This window comes from Podarcis pityusensis (genome assembly GCF_964106645.2).
Source record: "Podarcis pityusensis genome assembly, chromosome: 4".
In the NCBI taxonomy this organism is placed as follows: domain Eukaryota; kingdom Metazoa; phylum Chordata; class Lepidosauria; order Squamata; family Lacertidae; genus Podarcis; species Podarcis pityusensis.
In genome coordinates this window covers 61,751,364-61,778,689 of record NC_138027.1, presented here as the reverse complement: position 1 = coordinate 61,778,689, position 27,326 = coordinate 61,751,364, and the positions used below count along the sequence as shown (strand labels likewise).

Sequence of the window (27,326 nt, the reverse complement as noted above, 5' to 3'; positions counted from 1 at the left end):
CTGCAAAGATAAATGCAAAACCTCTTCAACTACTAAACTTAAAGAAAAGATAAGAAACTGAAGAAGCATGCTGCCTGTCTTGTGGGACAGAAATTTTAGGGCTTCCGCGGCCCTTGCTTCCTGCTGCCTTGTCTTCTACATTTTCCTCTTAGTTGATTAATTGTCATCAAACAAAGTAATACCTTGGTTTTCTTGTGAGAATTGAAAGACTTACCAGCTCATGTTCCTTTTTTGCTTCCACTGTCAAATGCATATATTATACAGAGTTTATTAATAAGATATAATGAAGATGCTGGTGTGAGCACATAAAAATCCAAATGTGCACAGAGGCTGTGAAATAGTGTTGTGGTCCCTACAAATTCCAGCACTTCAAGCACCACATCACATTCAAAGTCTAATGAAATTCGCCTGTAATTACCTTTTAAACAAAATACAGCTGAATACTATGAGTAAATTTCAAGTGATATCTTTTTAAAGCCAAAAAACACACAAAAATCCCTCCACTTAGAACATGTGGAACTTGGGGGTATTTTCATCCATTTTATTTTTTGGTTTTAACATCTTGTTGTGATGCTATACTTCCATGTTGCAGATTGAAATAATGACCAGGCTCAAATCCAATTAAGATTTCATTGAGAGTGCATAACTCTATGCAATTATTTATTGTAGCAGGAATAAAATAAAATAAAAATACAAAAATACATTGTCCTTCACATTTGTTTGGTTCTATTTCATAGTGATAATTTCTGGAACAGTCCTATTAATTACTGCCCCAGTAGAAAATGTTCCACTGCTAAAGATATCATGCCTCTGGACAGCAGTTGCTGGGAAACACAAGGAAAAGTGGCGCTGCACTCAGGTCCTGCTTATGGGTTTCCCATAGGCATCTAGCTGGCCACTGGCCTGATCCAGCAAGGCTCAAGATTTGTGACTTTGTGCTGTTGTCATGTCACAACTTAGCATATCATTCAGGCAGAGTAGTGGAACTGTCATTACAAATTTTAAAAACACATTGGAAAACAAGAAACAACTAGAAGACAAAATGGCTCAATACACGTGTAAGATATATTATGTATGTATTTTCCTATAGCAGTGTTTTATGTTACATGCAACAGTATCTTGGAATATTTGAATTAGCTGAGAAACTTTATTCTTCATACACTGAATAGGTCATTTAACCTATAGGTTGCCATGTTCCTCAAGAGCAGAAAAGTGGTCATCCCTAGTGCATCCATATATCATGTACATAAATATATATGCCAGGTAATTATAGCATTTCTTGAAGTGGCATTATCTCCCCTATTTGTAAATTAATCTAGTCAAAACTTACTATCACATAATCTTATGTAGCAAGCATTTTTGTTTTGTTTTGTTTTTAATGAAGGCAAGCAGTCATCTTCACTGGAACTAAATGCCTTGGAAATAACAAACAATTCTGTGACGTTCTGCATAACTGGATTTAATGTTCCATCAACAGATTGTGCTGAGGCTGCCCATCGTGCAGTTTTTGCTCTGCTGGGTGATGCCAGCCTTGCATAAATTTGAGTTAACAAAAATATGTGGTACCTATTTCAACTCTGCTCTAAGAATCATGATCTCATTTCTGGCACAAGCCCAAACACTGCAAACAGCTGCTTCTTATCTCTGGATACCAGTAGAGGCTTACCATCCATTACAAAGCTAGTCTAGGTAATAGACATGTATCTTTAATTCCTAGTAAGACCATTTTTAGTAGTCAATCAAAGGAGACTGTATGGAAAATGGTTTTTAATATGGCCAGAGAGCTCCCCCCTGTGTATTACTTGCTCAAGATAGATACAATTTCCTATTTGCAGAAGAATATTCAAAAGTGCCTTTCTGTTATGGTACTGTGCAATGTAAAATAAATGTATTATCAGGCACACCAGAAACTACCTGAAATGTTGATTAGGAAAGAGGAATGTATTTCAAACTTCTGTGGCTCATTAAAATAGTTGCATATTACTCTTTTCAACTTAAAAAAAGGAATACCAATAATAATAATAATAAATTTTTATTTATATCCCGCCCTCCCCAGCCGAAGCTGGGCTCAGGGCGGCTAACAACAATCAAAATAATCCAACATTCTAAAAACATTCATTATAAAATTAATTAAAATCAAATTGATGGCAACCATTAAGCAAAATTCTGTGCAGATTGCCCAAGGAGGGGGTCAGGCTGCGCCCTGACCAAAGGCCTGGTGGAACAGCTCTGTCTTGCAGGCCCTGCGGAAAGATGTCAGGTCTCGCAGGGCCCTAGTCTCTTGTGACAGAGCGTTCCACCAGATTGGAGCCGCGGCCGAGAAAGCCCTGGCTCTAGTTGAGGCCAGCCTAACCTCTCTGTGGCCTGGGATCTTCAGGATGTTTTTATTTGCAGACCGTAAATTTCTCTGTGGGACATACCAGGAGAGGCGGTCCCGTAGGTATGACCAAAATGTTTCATGATTATTACAACATGCAAGTATTGCTTTTAAAAAACAAAACAAAGCATAACAATATATTTCACCCTAAGAGGTCAACTATGTGCTAATTTATATATTAACATTTGAAAATAATTTATATTATTTTAAAATTAATTGTATATTACTGAAATTAGATGTAGTGCTATGTATGGCATTCCTGTGCCTTAGGATTGTTCCATTCATGGTGAATACAAAGAAACGCAAACGGCTCCCTTGATGTGACTAGGATAGTTCTGACAAGTGATGGAACTGCATATGAAAATTGGACCCTTGCCAGGCATCCGCCAAATGACAGGATCAGGATGGTAGCACTTTACACTGAATCCTTAAGTTTACACTCTGCACATTGCTCACAAATGTACGTTTTAAGTGAATGTGTGTGTTGTAAGCACAGGGAGGTGTGGTAAATTTATCAAATGAAAACTGCAGTTAATTCATGAACAATGTAATGAGATACAACCTTTAGATAAAGCTGTGAGTTAACAAGAAGTTCTCCCCATCTCCATTTCAACATGGTTCTCCCAGTCTCCATTCTATCCGCCCAATAGCACTGCAAGGCAGGTTAGGCTGAAAGACTGGGACTGGCCCAAGATTATTCAGTGAGCTTCATACGCATATGATACTTGAATACTGCAGTGCACGAGTGGATTCTTTTCGTCCACTGTTGTTCTCAGCCATTTCTGCAGAAGTATAGCACTTTCCCTGTATGCTTTTCATTTTGATATTTGATTAAAATAAAGTGATAAATAGGGAAGCAGCTTCAGGAACTAAGATTGTTTCTAGAGTGGCATTCAGCTAAATGTTATGCAGAGTAGACCTAGTGAAAGTAATGGAACCAATTTAGTCATACTCATTCATTTAAATTAGTTTGCATAAAATTTATCCATAGAATCATTGTAAAGTTGGAATGGGTCCCAAGAGTCATCTAGTCCAACCCCTGCAATGCAAGAATCTCAACTAAGGCATCCATGACAGACATCTAACCTCTGCTTAAAAACTTCCAATGAAGGAGAGCGCATCGTAAATAGTAGAAATGAAATTTATTACCAAATGACATGATAGCACAATATCCTGTCCTTCTTCTACCTGGATGTCAAGTTTCACACAATGCTGGTCCTGTTATTGGATGCAGAGTAATGAGAGAACTCCTTCAACTACCTAAATACTGGTAGATCCTATTTGACTCCCAATGCCAGTAAAAATGGTTCACTTAAGCCTCATCTTAGTCAATTTTTAAAAAAGAAATAAAATATTTGTAGAAGTGCTGAGAATAAAATGATATTGCTGCTCTGTAATTTCCTCATAGCTGGCAAAATTATATAACACGATAACAGAGTAAGCTTCAAAACAGTTTACATTCTTTTGCATTTTAGCATAATGACACATGATAAATTAAAATAAGCTAAAGTTGCAATTCTGTTTGAATTTTAGGGTTCTGTTTGTTTGGAATAGTCCTACAGATGGAGTAATGGTTTCCCTATTTACCCATTAACTCCTAACTGTGGGACACTATTTTCAGCACATCTGTTTGATTAGATAAGGGGGGGGGGGCAGAAATGTCAATTTTGATTCCAAAAATCTTAAAATCAATGCAATAGCTGTTTCTGAAGCACTTGCCTGCTTAAGAGTTCTGGAGAACTTGGATGCTTTGCACATTCCTGTGACTTTGGGTAGGTCCTATTAATGGTATTACACATCTGTGGACTTAGGCATTTTTCTTTCTTCTTATGGATCAACAGAGCTACCTTTACTCATTATGTGTCCTGAAGAACTATGACTCTAGCTGTTCAGGGTGGGTGGAATCTACAAACAGAGGGAGATAATCTTCTAACACCTGGAAACTGATTTTGCAATTTAAGGGTTGTGCTCCTGCCATCCACTAGGTAATACTCCATTATTTGGCTTTAATTGACTCTTTTATATTCCAGAACTAACAACTGATAAAGACTGCCATGTTTCTCTTCTCCCCTCTGCCTGCCGAGGAACCTGGTTGTTTCATTTTCATGACTGATCTGGGTTACAAGCCAGATTTTGAATTTTCCAAAAGTCTTCGTCAGGCAAGATACTTCACAATGACGGTTGGTGTGACAAGGAAAAACAAATACAAAAATTGGGCTAGATGTTCTGGCTCTGCGACCAGTTTGTAGACTCACTTCCTAGATGGAGGCTGCATGCTGAGTGAGCCCCTCCAAGGTCCTACATATAACAAGTTATACACTTAGGATTCTGTGACAAAGAAGCAAAGGCTGCTTTCCTCTTTGTTTTTCCTTGTCACACCAACCGTCATTGTGAAGTATCTTGCCTGACGAAGACTTCTGGAAAATTCAAAAGCTCACTTTGGCTGATCCTTAAAAAAGGTACCATTCAACTGTGAACTTTGGTGTTTGTGCATAAATACTGTTATTATTGTCATTCTGCTTTCAAATATAATGCAGACTGTCTTGCACATACACAGAGAATAAAACGTTTGTACTTACTTCCTAGACTTCAGAGAGTGGCAAATCTTCTATAAAGGTTTCAAAGTTTGAAGTTGTGCTTTATTGCCTCAAGTCACACAAATGGAATTTTGTAAGGACTGCAAAAATCTATATGGCTAACGAGAGTTACTTTTTTTTACCAGCAACAGTATACATCTACTGCATAGACAACATCTGTCTCTATAACATTAAAAACAGTTCACTGCCTGCTGCAAAGTCATCCACAGAGCGTAAAATTAATCTAGGCCTGGTTTCCTTGTATGTCACAGTTCTGCAAACAGCAATATTACACACACACACCTACTTCATTTGAAGATTGTAGTGTATCAGAAAGACTCTGTTTGGTACGTTTTTAAGATGTACTATTTCTCCTAATTAACAGAGCAGCTCTATTCCTATTCTGCATCTCTATTGACTTTCGTACTGAACTGATGATGTTCCTAATCTCTTCCTGTGTCTATTACTATTTATGATTGCATGATGCTTAGAACTCTAACTTTTGATCCTTAGTTTTAGAATGAAACCCGTGCCTTACGGTCTACCAAGACTGCCCAAACCATGATCCTGACAGCAATGTTTTGGTGTCAAAACAACCAGCTATGGCCATGAAATACACGTGGCTGTAGTGTCATCTATTCGATGAGCAGCTGTTGAAAAGAAGGCATCCAACAAAAAATGGCATATCATATAATGTTGCTGTAAGCTGCCCAGAGTGTTTGGGGAAACCCAGACAGATGAGTGGAGTATGATAATAATAATAATAATAATAATAAGAAGAAGAAGAAGAAGAAGAAGAAGAAGAAGAAGAAGAAGAAGCCTCTGTGACACTGTTCCAGGGTAATTTCCACTGATTACATGAAGTAGCCAATGATAAATGTATTCCCGTATATTTAGTACCTTGCTGAAAGTGATTGTTGGACAATTACATATAAAACATACACATATTTCATTTACAGATTACAAAAGTATTTATAAAATCTATAACGTTCTTCTTAAATACAAACTATAATCAAAATACAATAATTTTGTTACAGGGACAATACAAGTACCTGGCTTTCTTTTCTGCAGAAGGGCTGACATGACTATTGATCTGCAGATGCCAGAAGCACTGAGCCACCACATCCCACTTGTCCAGGATGTAACACTTACTTTGGGACAGGAGAAGGTGAGGGCAGCAGCTGGTGATTCAAGCCCTGATAGAGTGCCTTTTCCTGCTGGCAACTGTAACCAGGACAACAAGTCTGATAATTTCAGGGGTGGGTGAGGGGGACATCATTTGTGATATGTGAACCACCTGTATCCTGCTGAGAATTCTGGGATTTCTGTTTCCAGTTCCTGGTAGGAAAAGATGCACTAATGGAGCCCGAGATTGCATACTACAGCTATCTTCTCTTGACCTATAAATTTCTGGGCCTTGGGGCAAGAGGAGATGATGGCAGACACTTTGCAAATGTTCACATAGAATACTTGCAAAGCTCTCAGGCCTTTGTAAGGGTTCAGTTGTAATGCTGCCAAAGGCTCAAACCCTTTTGGGGAAAGCAGTGGTATGCATATACTTCAAGTGAGGAAACAGCATGGGAGGAAACTTTGAGAGATCTTATCATGGATCTCCCACATCTCATCTTGTCTGTCTTCAATATGGTAAAACAGAACATGAGATTATGCCCCACACCCACACACTCTTAATGAAGAAGAGCCGCAGATCACAACGCCCAGTGAACTGCAATAATAATATGTCTTTCTTTAAATATAAAATAGAGAGCAAATATATGGGTTGGGGGGGGCGATGAAAATGGTTCACTACCAACACCTGCTTATGCTTTCATCTAGAAAGTGCTAAAGCCTGTAACTTTCAGAACTTGTTATGTACTGAGTTGAATAGGATCCAAACTGCAGCAGTCTGATTGGTCCTAGAACAATAGGATTCAGAATGCAGCAGTCTGATTGGTCCTAGAACAATGCAGCAGTATGATTGGTTGGCAGGAACCACCCAATCATGCTCCAGATAAAAGTGAATCCACAACCTGATTGGCTTACAGTAGAATTCCGGAATTAGTCAATCATGTGCAGCCCATTGTGTAAACAATGTATATAAAGCAGATACTTTGAGGGGACTTTCATTCATTCCTCCTCACCACTATGAGCTGAATAAAGAGCATGAAATCACTTTGCGACTCTGAGTATATTTCAGAACTCAACACAAATTCTCTTTCTAGCCTTAAGTAAGCAAACAACTGCAGCCCTTAAATAACTGCATGAGCACCACAAAGTAATACTTTTACTCATCAGGTTCATAATTATTCTTTGAAAATATTTAAATGGGGACATTTCAAGCTAAATTAAGCTAAGTGATTACATAGGTATTTTGAAAATGTTGGACTTATCATTGATGCCAAGCACAAGGGAAATGCTGAAATAAGAAGTATTATCTCAAAATGTAACCTTCTGCCAAGGTCTTCTATTGTTGTGGTATACAGAGACAGAGATGGGAAAGGCATCACTCCAATTCTAAGTCTCATTCCAGAATACTTGCTATAGATTGTCAGGGGCTTAAGCAGGTCTAGTTCACCTTTAATATCTTGCTCTTGTGATCAGGTCCTGCTTGCAAGTTTCTCACAGGTATCTGGTTGGCACAGAATGCTGGACTGATCCAGCAAGCAATTCTTATGTTCTGAAGTATGCAGAAGTTTATCTCTTACATTTGGATGGCCCTGTTTTCTTTCAGCTACCCAAATTAGTTATTAGCGGAAAATACTGTGTTGCTCCTGGGCAATGGAACTCTTTGTCATACATTTCCCATTTTCCTTAACTGTGGTATCTAGCAGTAATCCCCAACGTGTATATGTTTTATTTACTGATGGCATCAAGATACTGATAGCACGCTATTCTGTTCTGTTCCATTAGTTAACATGCGTTAACTATGACTGGGAACGTGGAATGTTGCTTGCAGAAATAAGGTTTAATTGCACATACAATGTGACTTTAAAATTGGACTTAAATATTCATATTTTATTGCCTTGACTCACTTCATGACATGTTATGTAAATATAGACAATAAAACTATCACAATATTTGCCACCACTGTGTTGCTAACTATAAATAGAACCTGTGGACTAGGGAGGGCTCATTAACACACTACAGTAGTTCAACATCAGCACTGTAAAGCAATGTGATTTTTGAAAGGCCCAATATAAACTCTTATGAAATGCTGGTATAGTCTTCCCTCTGGCTGCTCTTTTCCCACTCTACCTAAGCTGGGCTCCATGGCAAAGTTCTTTTTCTTACTGCCTCTTTTGGTATTGGCAACTTCAAAGTTGCATTTGTTCCAACGGATATATAAAAGGCATATAACCCTGCTGTTGTGCTTTTCCTGAGGCCTTTGTCCATACAAATAAATTATTTTGGATTCCCTGTGTTCCTTTTATCATGATTCTTGCTTTCTCAGGGTCTTTCTGTGACCTTAATGTCGGGCCCTTGCCCTTTCAGTTATGACCTTCCTTTCTCAGGAATAGGCTCATTTTTTATCACAGAAGCAAGGAACATCTTTCAGTCAACTCTTTTAGGTTCACATTCAAATGCCTGACATCCAGAAATTATATTTGCATTTGTGTCCCTTACTGTACTGACCCATATTCATTATCTCAGATGAAGACTTTTCACCCATGTCTTTCAGATGAAGATTCTCTAATGGAATCTACCGTACTTCCCTTCCAATGCCGGCTAAAAGTCTTTGTGAAGTGGCTTGGATTCTGTGAACCAGGAGTAGAAGGAAGATAATTGAAGAATTATCTTCAATTCTCTCTCTCTCTCCTGCACTGTGCAATGCTTCCTCAGAGGGTCAGGGGACTCACCTGAATGACATGGGATAGGGTGTGCAGTAGAAAAGGGAAATGGACAAAAATCAGGTGGTTTCCTTATCCAAGTAAAATGTTACTTGCACAAGGTGCCTCCACTTAAGTTTGGGCCATGACCTTCTCACCAGCAGCCCACATGGCCTATCCCATGCTGTTAAGGTACACCCCATCTGGAAAGGCTTTTCAGAGGGCACAGGGAAAAGGGAGCAACAGTGTTCCCTTTTGAGAGCTTCCTTCTGCTTGCAGTTCTCAGGATATCTGCCACTGACTCTTGCCATCACTGTAATATTGTTTTATCTGAGTGAAGTGGGTGTAGTCTGCTCAAACTATTTTCTCTCCAGAATGGAGCTTATAAGATACTGGTACTATAGGTCTGTAGCAAAATCCAACTGCTTAAGGTGCTGGTAAGTGTGGTCCTTGAAATGCCATGACCGATCCCTCCCCATCCTCAGTCTCTTTTAAAAATTGCTGTGAGACTTTCATGTCTCTTTTAAAAATTGTTGTGTGTGTCAAGGATTGCTTCTCCCCGTATAGACCGATCCAGACCCTGCAATCATCATCTGAGTCCCTTCTTCGTATGACTCTTCCATTAGAGGTCTAGAGGGTGGCAATACAAGAATGGGCCTTTTCTGCAGTGACTCCCCATTTGTAGAATACTCCCCCTAGGGAGGCTCGCCTTTATTACGTATCTTTAGGTGCCAAGCAAAAATGCTTTTCTATAACCAGGCCTTTGGCTGATTAGCATTCTATGACCTTTTAAATGTGTTTGTGGGAGGAAGGCTATTGGTTTGTGTTTGTGTTTATTTTATTATGTGTTCTCATCTTGTATTTTTATGTTGTGAACTGCCCCGTGATCTTTGGATGAAGGGCAGTATACGAAAGTAATAAATAATGGTAATAATTATAATAATAATAATTTGTTTGTTTTAAAAGAGTGATGCATGATCACACAAGTGATATTTTCAGGTTTTGTTTTCCTTTGAAAGGTGGACAAGTCTACTTGAAGCATGGGGTGGTAGTGAACAGATGCATTCAAATTTCTTTTTCCATAGCAAAGACAGGAGGCTGTTTTAAACTTGGATTAACTTCCATAGACAAGCATAAATGGCATTCAAAGTGACAAAATTGTAATAACTTATAAATCACTAAAATAAAATAAGTGGCATTATTGTAAAACCAAATAGAATGTTTTTGGTAATGAGCTTCAAAAGAATAATCACATTTTACATATAAAAGCTACCATGCTGTAAAATGTGCAGTTCAAAAAAGAGTTCTACTCCTCTGTGTCCTTTGTGTGTGTCACAAAATAGTACAGATAGGAAATGTGTCCAAAATATGCTTGTGAAAATTCAATTTATTCTTAATAGCACATCATACTTTAAAATATGTACCTTCTAAAGAACAGGCATGTTTCTTCTTGGCCTGAAAACCCAGCTTTATTCCTGATGCCAATTACAATGCAGCTGCTCAATAATACTATGTTGCATTGCACACCCAAGTCTTGCCACGCCTGGTGGCCCCACCTACTTCATTAATAATCTGGTGTAGTCGCAGTAAAGTCATTTCAACACATCAGCTCACAATGTATTTTACTTTGATAATGAAACCTCAGCATCTTTTCGTTGGTTTTCCCTAGTCATGCATCAAACAAGCAGCAGGAGACCATTATCCTGTGCCTATGCTGTATTCCACTGATGCAATCCTTTAAATATGGTTTTGTTATTTACTTTCCTATAATCGCAGTACAATAGGCCAAAGACGTGGCTTTCAAACAGCTTCATTTCAATCTGTGCCTTGCTGCTTTGATGCTGCTTCAAGTAGTCTTTCAAAAGACTTCAAAACATACTGCATAAAGGCTGTACCAGTGATAACCATCTCTTTCCCCACCCCCCACTTCCAGTGCTGAGTTAGAGGATTTTATTAGTTGCCATTTTGAAGTACCTTTTCTGCTGTGGCTTTTTGTTCCTCCCACCATTTCAGTTAGTGGATGTAGCATAGTGCCCTTGCTTGAATGTAGTTTTTAAATGAGTACCTGATCACTACCAGCTTCTTAGGGGAGGTCATGAGAGGACATTATGAAGACTAAAACACTTTAATAAGCAGGTATGTGCATCAGTTTTCTCTGTCCTCAGTTGGGCATCAGTATAATAGCCTTGCTGAATAGCACTACAACTTGCAAATAGAATACGTTTCATCCTAAAAAGTAGCCATTGTCATTAAAGATACCTTAGCTGAAAGCAGGCAGACAGATGCATATGATAATAACCAGCTGGAAACATCTGTACTAACTGAACATGAGAGAACATTTTGAAAGTAGCAGCTTTGTGAAAAGCACAGTAGCTTCCAAATTACTTGTGCAAGGCCTTGCTTTGCCCCCTCCCCAAATTTCCACCCTTTCCTTCTCTACAATCACCAATGAGTTTAAACCCTTGTCCACAGTGAGTTGAGAGTAAATCTCATGCTGCAGTCCCAAGAAACCATTGTTTCACTTCCTTGTGTAGACACATTAACAAATATGTTGTATGTTGAGTTTGTAATGTATTAATTTGTGGGTGCTAAATGCCTAGATTCTGTACATTAGAATTACAGCTTGTGAGTTAAAACGGGATGTCAGACCTGTATGTCTTAAATTGTATATTAGACCGTTTCTAAACCCTCTGAAATTACCGTGAGTTAAGGGCTAATTAGGTCAAGGTAGTGCTTTGTAACCCAGACTAGTTTTCCTGGAGGTGTTAGCCTGTGGGGTAAGGAGCTGTTTAGCACAACAGTGCATCAAAGGAACTCACTCCAGAGTGCAAAGAGGTGGGATCCCTTTGACTCCAGAGAAAAAGCCAAGAGTTTAGGGATTGCAGTTAAGAGTTATACAACAGTGAGTAAGCATTGAGCTGGAGAGAGAGGCAGAGAAATGGCTGGTGTCTGTTTAAATCCAATGCTGTGCTTATGGAAGAGGCAAGAGACCGTCTTGCAGTGTAATGCTGGGGATCCCTCTAATTTAGACTCAGGTTAATATATATGTGTAAATAAACCATATATTATAAAGACACCACTGTCTCTGTTGTGCCTCATTTTCCAAAAGCAAACACAGACCCTGCGTAAAATGTGCCTGAAAGTCCTGTACTGCTGTGGAGATTGGGGTGGTGTGTAACAAGATGCATGATTTTGTAGCCAGCAAATAGAATGATAAAAACAAGTTCCAGATCCCGCAGAGGTGGTTCATGTGTATATCCATAAAGATGCAGAGAAGACTGACGGAACTAGTGTCTTAAAACCAACCTTTGCAGGATTCAATAGATCATCACACCTGCAGATGGCTTAGTAAAAGTTGAAAGATGTTTATGTAGCTGCTAGGACTGCCTCTTATTCTCATAAATGAGGCTGCCTGTGTGTTACATGTTCCTTTTTTTGTTTGTTTGTTTGTTTACTAGCCCCTTTTCGAAATTCAACTGCCCCTTTGTATTCACTGCCCACTCACATCAAGGATAAAATTAGGCACCCTGTGTTTAGTATATATTCCATATATTTTTTGATATAATATTTCTAATGAGTGGAAAGCAAGTAGCACTATCTGCCTGGCTCTTTTGTAGATTCTACAGAGTCAGACAACCTGCTTTAGGAAATCCTGCGCTGGAACTCCAACCCTGTACCTGCAGTCACAACAATTTTGTAACTATCCTATGGGTCAGAATAGATGAATGCTTTCCTGTTTGATTTTGATATAACAAACTATTTTTCCTTGTTGCACATCACTTGAATCTTTATAGGCATGCTACCTATGCAGAAATACTACATAGTGCAGACAAATTATCTATTTAGCAAATATTCTCCTATAAAAGCCACACTGAAAAACTGTCTCACTCTAGACATTCAATGAGGTGGTAGAATACTGAGGTGGTAGAGTATACAGTTCCACTTCAGACTGCAGGTAATATATATAGATATATAATATTTTAAAATTTATATAATTTTTGAATGCTTCCCCGTTTCCAACAAAAGTAAAGCTCGGGGGGGGGGGAGTTTTTTTGCCACTTCCTGTACTTATAGTCTACTGTGTTAAGGGTAGATTCAAAAGTGTGAGCCAACATTGGCAGTTTGAAGCAGTACAATCCATGCTACCAACCCAGAATTCATTCTGCTGCATGTTTAGACTATGCCCAAGAAATGGAACCTTGGCTGTGTAAATGGGAGTAGGATTTATTCTTAATGGCTCACAGTAAGTTCTATGAGACAGTGGAAACTAATAGAAATCTTGAGACAAAACTGAAAGGATCTGGTGCTTGCCTCTGGCAGTTTAGCGCATGCTCACTTCACCACTCTATCGGTTGTCACCGGCTGCACCCAGATAAATGAATAGCTTCTATTCCCTCCTATAGCAACAAATAAACAATAGTACGTATATAGATCAAATTCTAATGAACAAGATCCTGTAATCGTTTGAGTCAATGTCTTTCTCTACAGAAAGTTCTTCTTAAATGTAGACAAACATTGGAAAGAACGAATGTCATACTAAAAAAAACCAAGTTGCTGGAAGGTGGCAAATGTTGTTTGCGCATACAAACACCAGATAAGTGTGGGAAACCTGTGTCTTTCAACTATATCACCTCAAGTAGTAGGTAGGGGTATATTTATTCCCAGGTTGAATACTCAACCATGGCAGGGAAAGTCTATATGTAAAATACCAGCAAGATGGCTAGGTTACCTACAGCCCCTTTCCCTGGCATTTAATTTTTTGTACCTTGGAAATTATATTCGCACCAGGTGCCCAAAATCCAGGGACACCCTAGTCTGAAGTGGAACAGTCACTAAATAGGTTTACCACTTTATCTTTATCTTGTGTTCATGAGTAGTAGGTCATAATTTTAGAGGCTTTTTTTTTTTTTTTTTTTTTTTGCATCAGAATTTTATGAACTTCTGAGCCAAAGTTTCAGTTCACACAGAATCTTAACTGCTAGATTACTAAATTGTCCACAATGGTAGTTTCTAATCAAAGGCCAGACAAGAAATCCTAGCTATCATTTCTGTAAAGACTGACTACATAACAAACTTTTAATAGTTTCTTAAGCAAGTTAGCAACAACAACAAAGAGCAATTACTTACTGGAAAGGAAGTGCTGAGAAGTAGGACCGAAATCTCGGTGGGCCTCATGCAACTGCCTGATACGCTCATCAATGGACACCTGCGTAGAGGGAAAATGACTCAGTGTAATAAAGGAGACAATAAGGTGTCTTGTTAAACTCCCCACCCCACCCGAATAATCCTGCTATTAGATGTCAATACAGCTAAACTTACTCCTGCAACAATTTGAAATGGCAGAATTAATGCTTTAGACAGGGAAAGAACATTTTGTTGGAATAGTGTACGCAGTTCTATTCACACAAATCCAAATGAAGTAGATGCCACACATACATGCATAATTATGTGCAAGAGTGAAACCTTAATGTGTTTGGAGTCGTGCCCATGAGGATAAAAGCCATCTTAAATCCAACAAACTATCCACCTTCTAGATATGGTTTCTTTTCTTATCAACATTAAAGTGACAAGTCACTTTTCTGTTGTTTGTGATGGAATATATGTATTGTAATGTTTTGAAATGGAAAATTATAAATAAGCAGTATAAGCTGCGGCAATGCCCATTTGGAAAAGCCTTTCTTAACTTGGAAATTTGCCAGGTCAGCCTGAAAACCCCAATGTAGGTTTTGTTCTGAAAGCCTCCAATAAAACAGTCTTCAGAAATCAAGTTTTAATATATGGTTTATTTAGTGCGGATCATTTTCAGTGGTGATTGCTACTCATATTTTGGGAAGGGCACCTTTCAGGGTAACGGGCTGGCTCTGAGGTTTGCTATCTGAGATATGAGGTTGTAAATTGGGACAGGAGCTGCCTGTAGGACGAACCTGTCTCATCTGCCTGGAGCTATGGGGTCTCAGGAAGGGGAGTTGGTGATGTAGCAAGGTCTACCTACTTGCCTTCATGGCATGGCCTGGGAAGCAAGGAAGTTGGATAGTGGTAACTCTGTTTCCTGCAGACAGGAGTTTGGTTGCCCTAGCGGCTGCAGTTTTAGTTCTATGTTGAAGTTAGTTCTGCACCAATAGCTGTTTCCTATGCAGGTGTTTTATGGATTTAATCTTAAAGCAACACAAGTTCAACCAAGCCTTTGCCTCTTTTTTCAGTTATCAGGTCGCAAATGAAGTTTTAATATGTAGTGTATTTATTGTGGATCTTTTTCAGTGGTTATTGCTGCTCATATTTCGAAATAATTTGGTTCCTATGCTAGTACCAGTTTTGCTTATTTTGTTATATTTTTCAGAAAAAGTTAGGTAAAGACATGGTTGAGAAAAAGTCAGGTAGGTACAATGGCAAAGCAATCTCTCCCCTTAAATGACAAGCAACGTTTGAGTAATCATCTGTATCCCCCATCACTTATAAAACGCCTTTCCTTTCCCAATGTATTATTTTCTTTTTGTTTTTTCCATGTTTCATCCCTTCCAATCTGGCTTCTGCTGTCACCATGCAACTGAAATTGTTCTTAATGTTGCTAATGATCTTTTAGCTACATCTCATGACAATTTAACTATTCACTTCTTACTCTTTGATCCTTTTTAAAGCTTTTGCTACTGTTGACCAATCTATTATTCTTGTCTCTTTGTACTTTCCATGTTTTCATGGGCACATTCTTTCATGGATTTGATGCTATCTCTCCACCAGCTGTTGGTGTTAATGGTTCCCTTTCCACTCTTTCTGTTGGGGTTCCTTATAGTTCCGTTCTCAGCCTCTTCTATTTTTATATTTATGCTTCTTCTTTCAAGCATTATTTATTCATTCTACTTGGGTTACCTTGGTTTTTCCTAATGACCTTTACTTTTATTCTTCTGTCTCATCTGACCTTGTTAAACTACTATTCCTTCTGATTTAGCTATTTCATTATGAATGTCTTCTTACTATCTCAAACACATCTCTCAAAAACCAAATTTCAGGTTGGTCATCAGTTTCTTCTTTTCTTCACATTTATATTCTGCTGTTATTGTTATCTGAAATATTTCTTGATTTTTATCCCTTTATTGAAGCCACTGTGAAATCTTGTCATTTTCATTTGTTGAATATTTTTAAACTCCATTCAGTGTCCCACTACAATTAACAATATGGCCTTTCAATGTTTGGAAGCTGTGTTTGATTATACCACAAATTGGAAAAAAAAAAAAAAGCAGCTTGTAGGTCTCCACTTAGATATTATAGAATATTCCTCTACATAGTGATAAGCAGTGCTTTCTTTTTCTAAAAAAAATGTTTAGGGGTACTCTCATTTTGACTCAAGAAAATCAGCATTTTGTAGTTCAAATCAGGGAAAATAAATACAGTAAATGGACAAAAGTACAAAGATTCACAAAATGTTTAGGGGTATGCGTATTCCTGTGACCCCCCCCTGCCCCCAGAAAAAAAGCACTGGTGATAAGGAATGTTTTCCAGATGCCTGATTTATTGTATGGGCTTGTATAGTCATAATTTGTTAAAATCTGAAATTCTTCATTGTTTAAACCTTCTCTCTCTCTACTATATAATTAATATAGTTTAGATGGGATTTTTAAATTTATATATTTTTAACAAGGAAATCTCAATCACTTCTCAAGACAAAAGGATGAAAAATCCAATAAACTGATTTCTAAAATGTGTGGCTGATCATGAAGAATTCCATTCTTGGGTATATACAACAAGTGACATTTATTGCTAAAGACATACATTTCTGCACACATTTATATTTTCTATTCAGCTTTGAGACTTTGGATAAATGCATTACACACACTTATAAATATAAAGAAACAGACAAAATGCCTACCCTCCTACGTAATAAGATGCAAACAAAGACTCTCTTTATGCTTCTACAGTAATGCAACACATTCACCCCTCCACAACCTTTATCTATGCCTTTCAGCATTTCCAGCTTTTATAATCCTGGGTGCGGCCTGTTTCCCAAAACCTGAGATAATTGAATTAATTTCATGCAGCAATTCCCATTTTTTAAAAAAAGATATTATGAGCAGTGAGGATGGTCAAGGAACACATTTGAGTGTTGTATTTTCTCCTGTTAGAATTTTGTTTGTTTGTTTTATTCTAACTTTGTCAGAATACTGGAAACATGAATTTGTTAATAGGCAACTTCTGGATTATAAGCAGGTGTTTCACATAACAGTTCAGATGTAGGTGTCAAATCAGCTTGGTATGTGGTGATGGCAGCTTCTACTGCTGAATAAAGAGGAACATCAAATATGAGTGCAGTGTTTCTCAACATTTTTTATTCTTGCTCACTTCTAGAATTATAGAATCATAAAATTGTAGAGTTGGAAGGGACCAAAAGACTAATTTAGTTCAACCCCCTACAATACAGGAATCTTTTTGCCCAATGTGAGGCTCGGACCCATGACCCTGAGATTGACAGTCTCATGCTTTAGCAACTGAACTATATGAAAGATGAAAACATCCTACCATCTGAACATCCTATCTTCTGATACCCTCAACATCCAACCATCTAACAGAAAGTATGTACAGATCACTAGAGTGAGTGGAACAAATCATATCTAACCCCTCTTAAAACCACATACGAGTGAACACCAGATAAAGCAGCACTTTTCATAAATCACGTGGCTGCGTGGTGTGGAAGGGGAAGCAGTCGTCATCACAAGTCCAGTGTGGATAATTCAACCCAACCTTGCCTTGGATGGTGATAGTGAAAAAATATCTACCTTTACCAACTTCAAACTTTGCTCTCCCCTTTCATGTGTTCCACTTTTCCCAAAAGACCCACTCCACATTCTGAGAAGCATTGCACTGGTGACAATAGCTGTGTACCTGAAAACATTTGCACACCTGCAAGATTAACTTGAATAATAGGTATTGTACAGTTTTGCCAGAGATAGTACTTCAGCCAATACAAATAGAGTACCAGTTAAAGGAACAACTAACCAAGACAACAAAAGACACACTCAAAACCATTTAGATAGAATTCATGCCAAATTCTTTTAACAAGAACTGCCATGATGCATCATGTCAATGATCCATCTAGCCTAGCATCTTCAACAATGCTTCATATGCTGCTAGGCAGTTGACAAAAGTAGAACACAACCTTCATCCTCCTTTTGTTTGTTTGCAGCACTTGGCCGGAAGACATATACTGCCTCTGAATGTGAATGATGTATTTCTGGCTAATGCAGCAAGTAGCAATCCTCTGCAATACTGAATCTTTTTCAAAACTCATTTATGCTAGTGGACATCGGAACATTCTGTAGCAATGAATTCAAAAGATGTCACAGTGCCTGGCAAGCTACTGGAGACATTAGAATTTTAATTCTGAAGTCGGTGCATAACCTACGTGAAATTAAATCCCTTCATCTATGGCAATATACCATGGTGCTCAAATGATTTAATCTGAGTGGCTTTAGAGCTTTTCACTTGGAAGGGATATAGGAATTGCTGCTCATAAGGTAGGATTAAACCATGTGCACAACCTTAGTCTTTAGCTCTTAGTTAGACCATCCCTATTACTATTGCATAATACAGATCTATAGAAAACTCATAAATTAAAAAAATCCTTAGCAAATCTACACTGCCTTTCCTCTGCGCATTGTCTTTTCCCTTTTCATTTTAAGAAATTGCTTTTTTATTATTTCTGGTAGATTGCTGTCTCTTGATTGCAAACAAATAGCTTTTCTTCTAACCAATATTAATAAACCAAATTACAATTTCACGAACTATTTTGAGTGATATTCATTAATTCTCTGCTATGAGGGAAAGCATTCACATGGCCACACATTTCTGCTACTTTGTTCAAATCTTTCTTCCACAGGAACTGAAATACCATTATTTATTTATTTATTCATTTATTTAATTTATTACATTTTTCTACCTCCCTTCACCTGAAGATCACAGGGCAGTTTACAACATAAAATACAAGATATTGGATTATTTCTCTTGGGAAAAATCACTTTAGTTTTTCATCCAACATGATAACATGTTTAAAATATAAGCAAAAATTATAATATTGTGGCTGCACATCCATCAGGTTCTTGATTAAGATTTGGAATTATTTTATTTATTTAATATTAATAGCAACTATCAACAGTTCAAGGGGACTTACGTTTTGCTGAAGTTTAAACATTTACATTTAAGCTTTCCTTCTGTAAATCATTAATCACATAAAATATGTCACCAGCTGAGAATTCTATGAGGTCAAACTAATGCTTCATTTCTAAGGGCATCAAAGAGCACTAATTACATAGTAATGCCATTTGCTTTTTAAACACAGGCAAATTATAAAAGATGAGGAGGAGAGACAGACATCAGTGAGAACTTTCAAATCAGGCAAAGAAGCTAACACAAAGCACTTGGAAGCGCCTGAGCAACTATGGCTGACAAAATAGAATTATTATGATTATTTTGAAAAGTCGCCCAAGTAATTAATTTAAAGCACTTATATTAAAGCATAGTATTCACATGACAATCCAATGCATGTAGAAGTAAGTCCTATTGCAGGCACCCCCAAACTCGGCCCTCCAGCTGTTTTGGGACTACATTTCCCATCATCCCTGACCACTGGTCCTGTTAGCTAGGGATGATGGGAGTTGTAGTCCCAAAACAGCTGGAGGGCCAAGTTTGGGAATGCCTGTCCTACTGTGTTCAATGAAGCTTACTCCCAAGTAAGTGCGCATAGGACTGCATTCTCAGTGTATCTATATTTTTGTTCTGTCAAAATAGAGGCAGTATTTACAACCATGCAGACATGGTATTATTTAATAAAACAGTCCCCTTCTACTACTCCGCCCCAGCCACGTTCACAATATTTCCAAAGCTTTCTAAGCTCTCCCCAAGAATGCGAGCTCCTGCAAAATCCTCTAGAACAGTGGTTCTCAAACTTTTTTCTCTGGCCCACACTTTCAGAATAAGAAATTTCTCGCACCACACCCAGTTTTTTATTGATAAGAAAAACATTGGAAAACAAACAGAAACAACACCTAGCAGTGCTTGATTTATAACACCAAACTACCTTATATGATCATGGGAAATCCAGAAAGTGTAAAACAATGCAGCTACATAAGAACTGAAATATTCCCAAAATATAATAATGATTGTCCTCTAATCTTCCCGCCACACTGCCCACATTCTCCTGCCACACCCTGCTCTAGAATGTTACTCAACAGTCCTCACATCACCTGAAAAGCTTTTTTTCTTCTTGTTGAGCTTACAGCTGTCAACTGCAACCTGTATGATGCTGTTCTTTACACACACACACACACACACACACACACACACAACCCAGTTGCTGTCCTTTTCCTGAATATCTTATGATTAGACTCTTGCCACTTAACAGAGAGCACAGGAAAGTCACCTGCCAAAATGCAGTGTTAACAGCTCCTCACTCCCTGGAAAGTACTGGACAAGTGGTGGAATGATGGAGTAACTGAAATAATTTCACACATGGCTGTTTAATGTTTAAATCTATTTTTGTTTACCTTAATTTGCATAGGAAATTATATCCTAAAACTCACAATGAGATGTTATACATAACCTCATCTTTTTTTACTCCTCAGGTGAAAAGGGATGTAAAACATAATACAAATTCAGGAAACATAATAAAGCTTTTGGCATAAAAGTTGAGGGAAAAAATGTAGAAAGCAAGCAACCTGACTTTAACCTCTTGGTTCAGTCCTCTTCTTTTACCATCACTAGAAATTTTATCAAAGATTACTACGGTGCATAACCAACTGCTATTTTCTTCAAATATTTGTTGAATAATCCTTATGTGAAACCCATCACCTTCAGAAAGATTATTCACACAGGGACACTAAGCCATTTAACCCTTTAGTGAACCACCCTGGGATCTTATAATGAAGGGTGGTATATAAATCTAGGTGGTATTATTATATTAGTAGTAGTAGTATTAATTTGTTGATCTGAGTCCTCTTTAGGCATTATGAATCCTGGGGCAGTAGTGGGGAAAATGGCTAGCTCTACCCACCTCCACTGCCAACTCATTGAAGATGATGGTGTAGACTGAGGAGTCTTTCCTATTCATAAAGGCTCCCCACACCATTTGGAAATGTGGTACCCTGCTTCCTCCTGTCTTGTGGTAACTTTGCAGGATTCATAGCACCCAAAGCAAGCTCTGGAAATGTGGGGAATGTGAAGATAAAAGTTTCAAGCTAAAGCATCCCAGGAGAGATTTACTGTGAGGATCCAGCAAGGTTTAAGCATGCATCTGTAAGTGTGAGTTGCTAACTGGAAGCTGCACATCGCAGCTGTGTGGATGACTGTGTGTGGTTTGATTTTATATAACCTGAAGTTTACTGTACTGATCATTAGTGTGGTTCTACATGGGTCGGTATCTGTGGCCACCATGATTTAAACTATCATGCCAGCCCTCTTATATATATACCGTATTTTTTGCTCTATAAGACTCACTTTTTCCCTCCTAAAAAGTAAGGGGAAATGTGTGTGCGTCTTATGGAGCGAATGCAGGCTGCACAGCTATCACAAAAGCCAGAACAGAAAGAGGGATTGCGGCTTTCACTGTGCAGCGATCCCTCTTGCTGTTCTGGCTTCTGAGATTCAGATTTTTCCCCCTCTTGTTTTCCTCCTCCAAAAACTAGGTGCGTCTTGTGGTCTGGTGCATCTTATAGAGCGAAAAATACGGTAATTCAAATTGCAGGAACAAACTTTGTGCTTTTTAAATAAGTGTGCATAAATGGCCCTTTTATTAAGAAGAAGAAAACATTTGTGGGGTAGTGATCTGGAGTATGTGCCCAACACAGATTGAGGTCCCAGGCCAGTTTCCTGCTGAAGAAGTCCCCTTCTGCTGCTATTCACCATCAAACCCTCTCTCAGCAACTTGATCTATATCTCTGAACAGTGACTACACACATGGGCTCTGTTTAGCTGAACATGTGAACAGAGCAAAGACACTGCCACCAGTTGGCATAATCCTTTCCCCAGCACTTTCATATCACCAGATCTATCAGATAAACAGGGCTAATGTTTCAACATCCTATCTGTCAGTTCCTGCTATTAACAGACTCTTCATGCACAAATAAGTAATGATTCAAGTATGCCATGAACAAGTGAAACCTGATGAAAGGACATCAGTCAGACCAGCAAGAAAGGCACTTAATAGCAAAATGCCATAGTAAATTGGGTGTTACACACTGACCCATACAAAGATGTCCAAGCCAAGCAAGCAACTCTACTCTTTATCTTGACTACCCCCATTTTCTTTTTGGTCTTTGGTATTTCCTTCCTTGCCTCTTGCATGCATCTATTTCTGTCTGCTCTGAATGTTTGTATTTTTTTTAAAAAGAAACTAATGATGAGCCTCACAGAAAATAAACCGCATACCAAAAACACAAAAACACCCTAAACTTTATTTTGAGGCATTCCAAAACCAAATCAACAGCTATAAATCAAGCTGAAGCTCCTGACATGAAATGAAGGGTTTCATCTTATACGGAACCAGAGGCTTATTCTGATAAACACCCAAGAAGTGTTTCTATTGCTGTACAGCACTGCTGCATAGAAATGGTTTGTCGCAAGTCTCTGAAACCTGCCCTCTCTTATCTTGTCTCAGTTGCATTGCGGCAGATGCCACCATTCCAGCTCATGCTTCCAACACAACTAGACCAGTGACTGAAGAAATACCAATAAATCAATCAGCTCAACTAATTTTAAAAAGTCATCAGCAATAGTTGGTGGTATGCAGTATTTTTATTTTTGTCCAGGTTTGATAACTTCAGAAGAGACCTACTGGATCAGGCCTAAGACCCATCTAGTCCAGCCCCCTTACAGTGGCCAACCAGATGCCTATGGGAAACCCCTAAGCAGGATCTGAGTTCCAACAGCGCTCTCTCCACTACTGAGTCCCAATGACTAGTATTCAGAGGCATACTGTCTCTAGCAGTGGAGGTAGAACATAGTCGTTATGGCTAGTAGCCACTGTAGACATGAACTTTTCAAATCCTCTTTTAAAACCATCCAAGCCAGTGGGCATGCTGGACATATGTAGTGAGTGTGTTCAAAGAACTGTGAAATGCAGCTTAACCTCTTTATCAAAGTAAAATGAAATTATCCCCAGGTATCCATTAGTATTCTACATAGGCATTCTACATTTATACAGTGAAAGGTCTTGATGAATGAAAAGGTTACCTACATGGGGACATACAACAAAGAGCTACTTGGGGGGAAGACAATATGGGTAACAACTGTCTAGTTCATGAGTGCTCTGATCTAACTTTTTTTTAGAAATGGAAAAGAAAGGCTTTTCAGATTACAGGAATTCAAATATCTGAAAGCAAATAACCTTTTAACATGATTTTTTAACATGATTTACCTTTCTGTGCTAAATATTAACAAATTTTAGATGAGTCCCAAGGTACAACTAAGTGTAAGCATTTCACATTGACCCTTAATATTCACAGAAACAGGTTCAGTAATCTGATAAACTCCTTTGTGCACCATCTTTAATAAATACAATAAGTAAGAAAGCATGAATCATAAGCAACAGCAACGTTACACTGAATCCCTTCTAGTTCCAGCATATTCAGTGCTATCCTTCAACAAACTGCTTCAGCAAGGCAAATTCATGAAGCTACAACCTCTCTATTTCTATAGAGAAGTGCAATGTAGTATGACTAAACCAATATTAGCACACTTAATGCATGATTTAAGCCTAACTGAGTAACTACATTAAGGAGACTCACTGCTGTTGTGTGATGAAGTGTAAAGAAAAAGAAAATAGTTGCTCATTTGTGCAAATATTTACTTTCAGTAGCATTCACAATTTATATCCTTTAATGTATCAATTTTGCTCTTGTTCAGATGTTAAAGATGGCAACTCACATACTTAACTATGCATTTCCACATTTTTCACATTTATTTGAAACACTTTTATACTGCTCTTCATTGAAATTTTGGGAACAGTTTATAACATATAACTATAAAACAGGACATTAAAATCCAATAAATACAGTAAAAGCAGCAACAATGAGAAGTAAATGATCAGCAAAGGTTTAGGTGAACAAATACATTTTCAGGAGGTGCTGAACACTCAGCAGAGTTTGTGCTTGCTTTAAGTTAGGAGGGAAATTACAAGCTAGTTGCCACAACATAAACATTCCTGCCCTGGTGGCAACCAAATGGACTTTGGTGGGCTGTGGGACAATGAGGAGAGCCCCATCCTGACACCTCAACAGCTGGGCAGATCTCCATGCAGCAAGATGTCATCCTGTGGGTTGCTTAATAGAAGCAAATGTTTAGAGTCAGAAAAGGAGAGAGGAGGTAGAGTGCACTCTTACGGGCTTCAGATTTTGGAAGGCCCTTGGGCAAGAAAAACCACATGGCCTCCATCCCATAGTGATTCTTGTTCCTGGCCATTATCAACAGCTCCTCCTCCTCATTGCTACCACTTGATAGCTTTCCTGCTGGAGAATCATTGAGCAAGCAGGCAGCAGTATCTACTGATTCTTCTTTGACTGTTGCTCCACTACCATGTGGGCTAGAGCAAGAGGTAGATAAGCAAGTAGGCTGCAGTAGTGAAGAGTCAAAGGCTCTTGTCAGCTGGCCCCCTACAGGATTGGGGGCTCTTAGCAGATGCCTGACAGTGGTGACCCTTGACACTGTAGCATGCAAGTCTGAAACTCTAAACTATGACTCATGCATAAAGTGGAAAGCATGGTTTTCTGTTACATTTGATCAGTTCAATGTAGTTATTCACTTACACCAATTCCAATGTCAGATGGACGATTAAACCCTAGCATTAAAAAACCATGCACTGACTAAACTCACTCTAAAATTAAAGTGTAGATTATTCCTTCTCATCCTTATCTCCTTTCCATGCTACTAAACAGCTAGCTCCCCATCTCCGTCAACACATTTGGTAGGGAGCTGGGAAATACCCACAACTATACAAACAAGTTCATTAATATAAAATACATATTTGCTCCCAAAGCTCATCTACTTCTATATCTCAGTTGTGATAGAATGCCTTGTATAAATGTTCTAAAAAGTATAAAATCTCCTGATATTGCCCCAAGAGACTAAGGTGTAAACATATGCATGTCAGACACAAACTAGAGTCAATAAAGTCTCAGTTGTTCAATATGAACAGATTTCTGCAGAATGCCCCATGATTTACAGAATAAACATTACAGAAATGTTCAAAAGCTGACCTTTGATAGAGGTCATAAATCATATCCCCATGTCCATAGCAACCCTTGGTTGCTATGGTTTCCATACCACCGGTCTCTGTGGGTCATCAAAACCTAATACTTTATACCTTTCAACATTAAGATACTTATCATAAGGAAGGGTGTGCAATAGGGTGTTTGGGTGTCCCCCTCCCCAGCTTCCTGTCTAGGAAAAAAAAATCCAATACCTCTTCCATTCAAAACCTACTGTATGTCTACAGTTCAATGCTAGCATCATTTTTTAGATTGCATATTCACAATCTACTATTCACCAACAGCTACCTTGTTATTCCAGTTTTACAGACAGGGAAGTGAGAATAAGGCAGAACAACTCAAAGCCACTCACAGGATCCATGCCTGAAATGGTCTAACTCTCAAACTCCACAGGACCACCAACAGTGCAAGCCGCTTCCCTCTTAACTGTCATTTAAAAACAGGGAGTAAAGTCAATATTGGCACAGCATGGAGGGCTGTGGCTGCAGGGCTTCAGAAGAGCATGGTTTTCAGAAATAAATATTTGTTATACGTTGATTAAAGAAACAGCATTTCCAATTTGCTCAGGGGCTTGGTTTGCTATAATAATTGCCTTGACATGCTAGAATGAATTAGTAGCCAGAGGGCAGGTGAGATAGTGTAAACAAAACTCATACTCTAAGTGAGTATGGAAATTTGTGTGTGAGTGTGGCAGGACTGAGCCAAATGAATTCACTTATTCTTCAGACTTGAATACTTAGTGCTTTTTGCTGTATGGATAATATCTCTCAGCTATTTTGGGTTTTGTATTCAAGCGAACTAACTCACTCCAAAGTACATTATTACATTCATGGGACTTCTCTGAAAAGACTGTGGTCTCAGTGTTTTTGCTGCTCTGCTTTTGATTTGGTTATTAAAACCTGGAAACAAGGTGAATAAAACAAAAGCCACAATGACATGATTCAAAATATGTGAAAGAAGGAATTCTCACAGTATGCGCACGTTTTTCTCTAAATGTCATGTGAGATTACAGAGGTCATCTCATTCAAATGGAACGTGTCCAGAGGAGGGCAACCAAAATGGTCAAAGGCCTGGAAACGATGCCTTATGAGGAACGGCTAAGGGAGCTGGGCATGTTTAGCCTGGAGAAGAGGAGGTTAAGGGGTGATATGATAGCCATGTTCAAATATATAAAAGGATGTCACATAGAGGAGGGAGAAAGGTTGTTTTCTGCTGCTCCAGAGAAGCGGACACGGAGCAATGGATCCAAACTATAAGAAAGAAGATTCCACCTAAACATTAGGAAGAACTTCCTGACAGTAAGAGCTGTTCGACAGTGGAATTTGCTGCCAAGGAGTGTGGTGGAGTCTCCTTCTTTGGAGGTCTTTAAGCAGAGGCTTGACAACCATATGTCAGGAGTGCTCTGATGGTGTTTCCTGCTTGGCAGGGGGGTTTGGACTCGATGGCCCTTGTGGTCTCTCCAACTCTATGATTCTATGAATGCACCAACATGCATGCATGAATTTAGAGGCACCATCTGATTATTTGCCACTAAAGCTATTAACTGAGAAGTCACACTAGAGATGGCAAAATGCATTTTGGCTTTCAGAAAGTTCACAAAAGGGAAAGTCATTACTGTATGTGTCAGTAAGGTACTCATGGAAGATTTGTTCAGATAACATCTTGACATTACCTGGCTGAATTGCCTAATGATGCAACTTTACTAAGAAAATCATAGTGACAGAATAGCATAAGAAGGACACTTCTTTCCCAGTAAACCTTTTTACCACAACACCATTGAATTAATATATTTTTCAGCCATTTGGGCAAAAGTAAGGAGCCTACCCACGTTGAGGGAGTGTTATAACACACTCTGACCATACTTCCCCATCCCAGAACCCCCTCAAATCTAACAATGAATTAGACATTAAGGCCAAATGGAGAAATTTCCTTCATATGTTATCCAGGCTGCACAATTGTTATTGTCTTCAAGCTGGAAGATAATTATCACAATAAACTGCAAATGATATTGCCAACATGTGGACTTAGAGGTAATGCAGGCATATCTGGTCAGGGGCAGAAAGAATTTGGCCCTTTTACCCATGAGGCCTTGGACACTTCAAGTCATGTCTGGAAAGAGCTCAAAGAACATTACCAATGCTTCTAGTTGTTTTACTGAACAATCACTGATAAATAACTGTGTTGAAAGTTATAACAGAGCAGATGCACTTTTAAAATCAAATTCAATTACAACTATTCTATAGTTTGAGGCCAACAAAAGTTGCAGAAAAGATAAATCAGCATGATTAATGAATAAAAGCAGCTT

At 38.5% G+C, this 27,326-nt stretch overlaps 1 protein-coding gene across 11 annotated transcripts in view; it reads right to left on the bottom strand.

Moving 5' to 3' along the window:
- Positions 1-27,326, bottom strand: part of DMD (dystrophin) — a 1,019,805-nt gene that overhangs the window by 115,696 nt on the left and 876,783 nt on the right. For all 11 annotated transcript variants that reach the window (XM_081003446.1, XM_081003453.1, XM_081003448.1 and 8 more), the window contains one exon: positions 13,905-13,983. In XM_081003446.1, the coding sequence (XP_080859572.1) occupies positions 13,905-13,983 (79 nt within the window). The remainder of the gene's footprint in view (positions 1-13,904; positions 13,984-27,326) is intronic.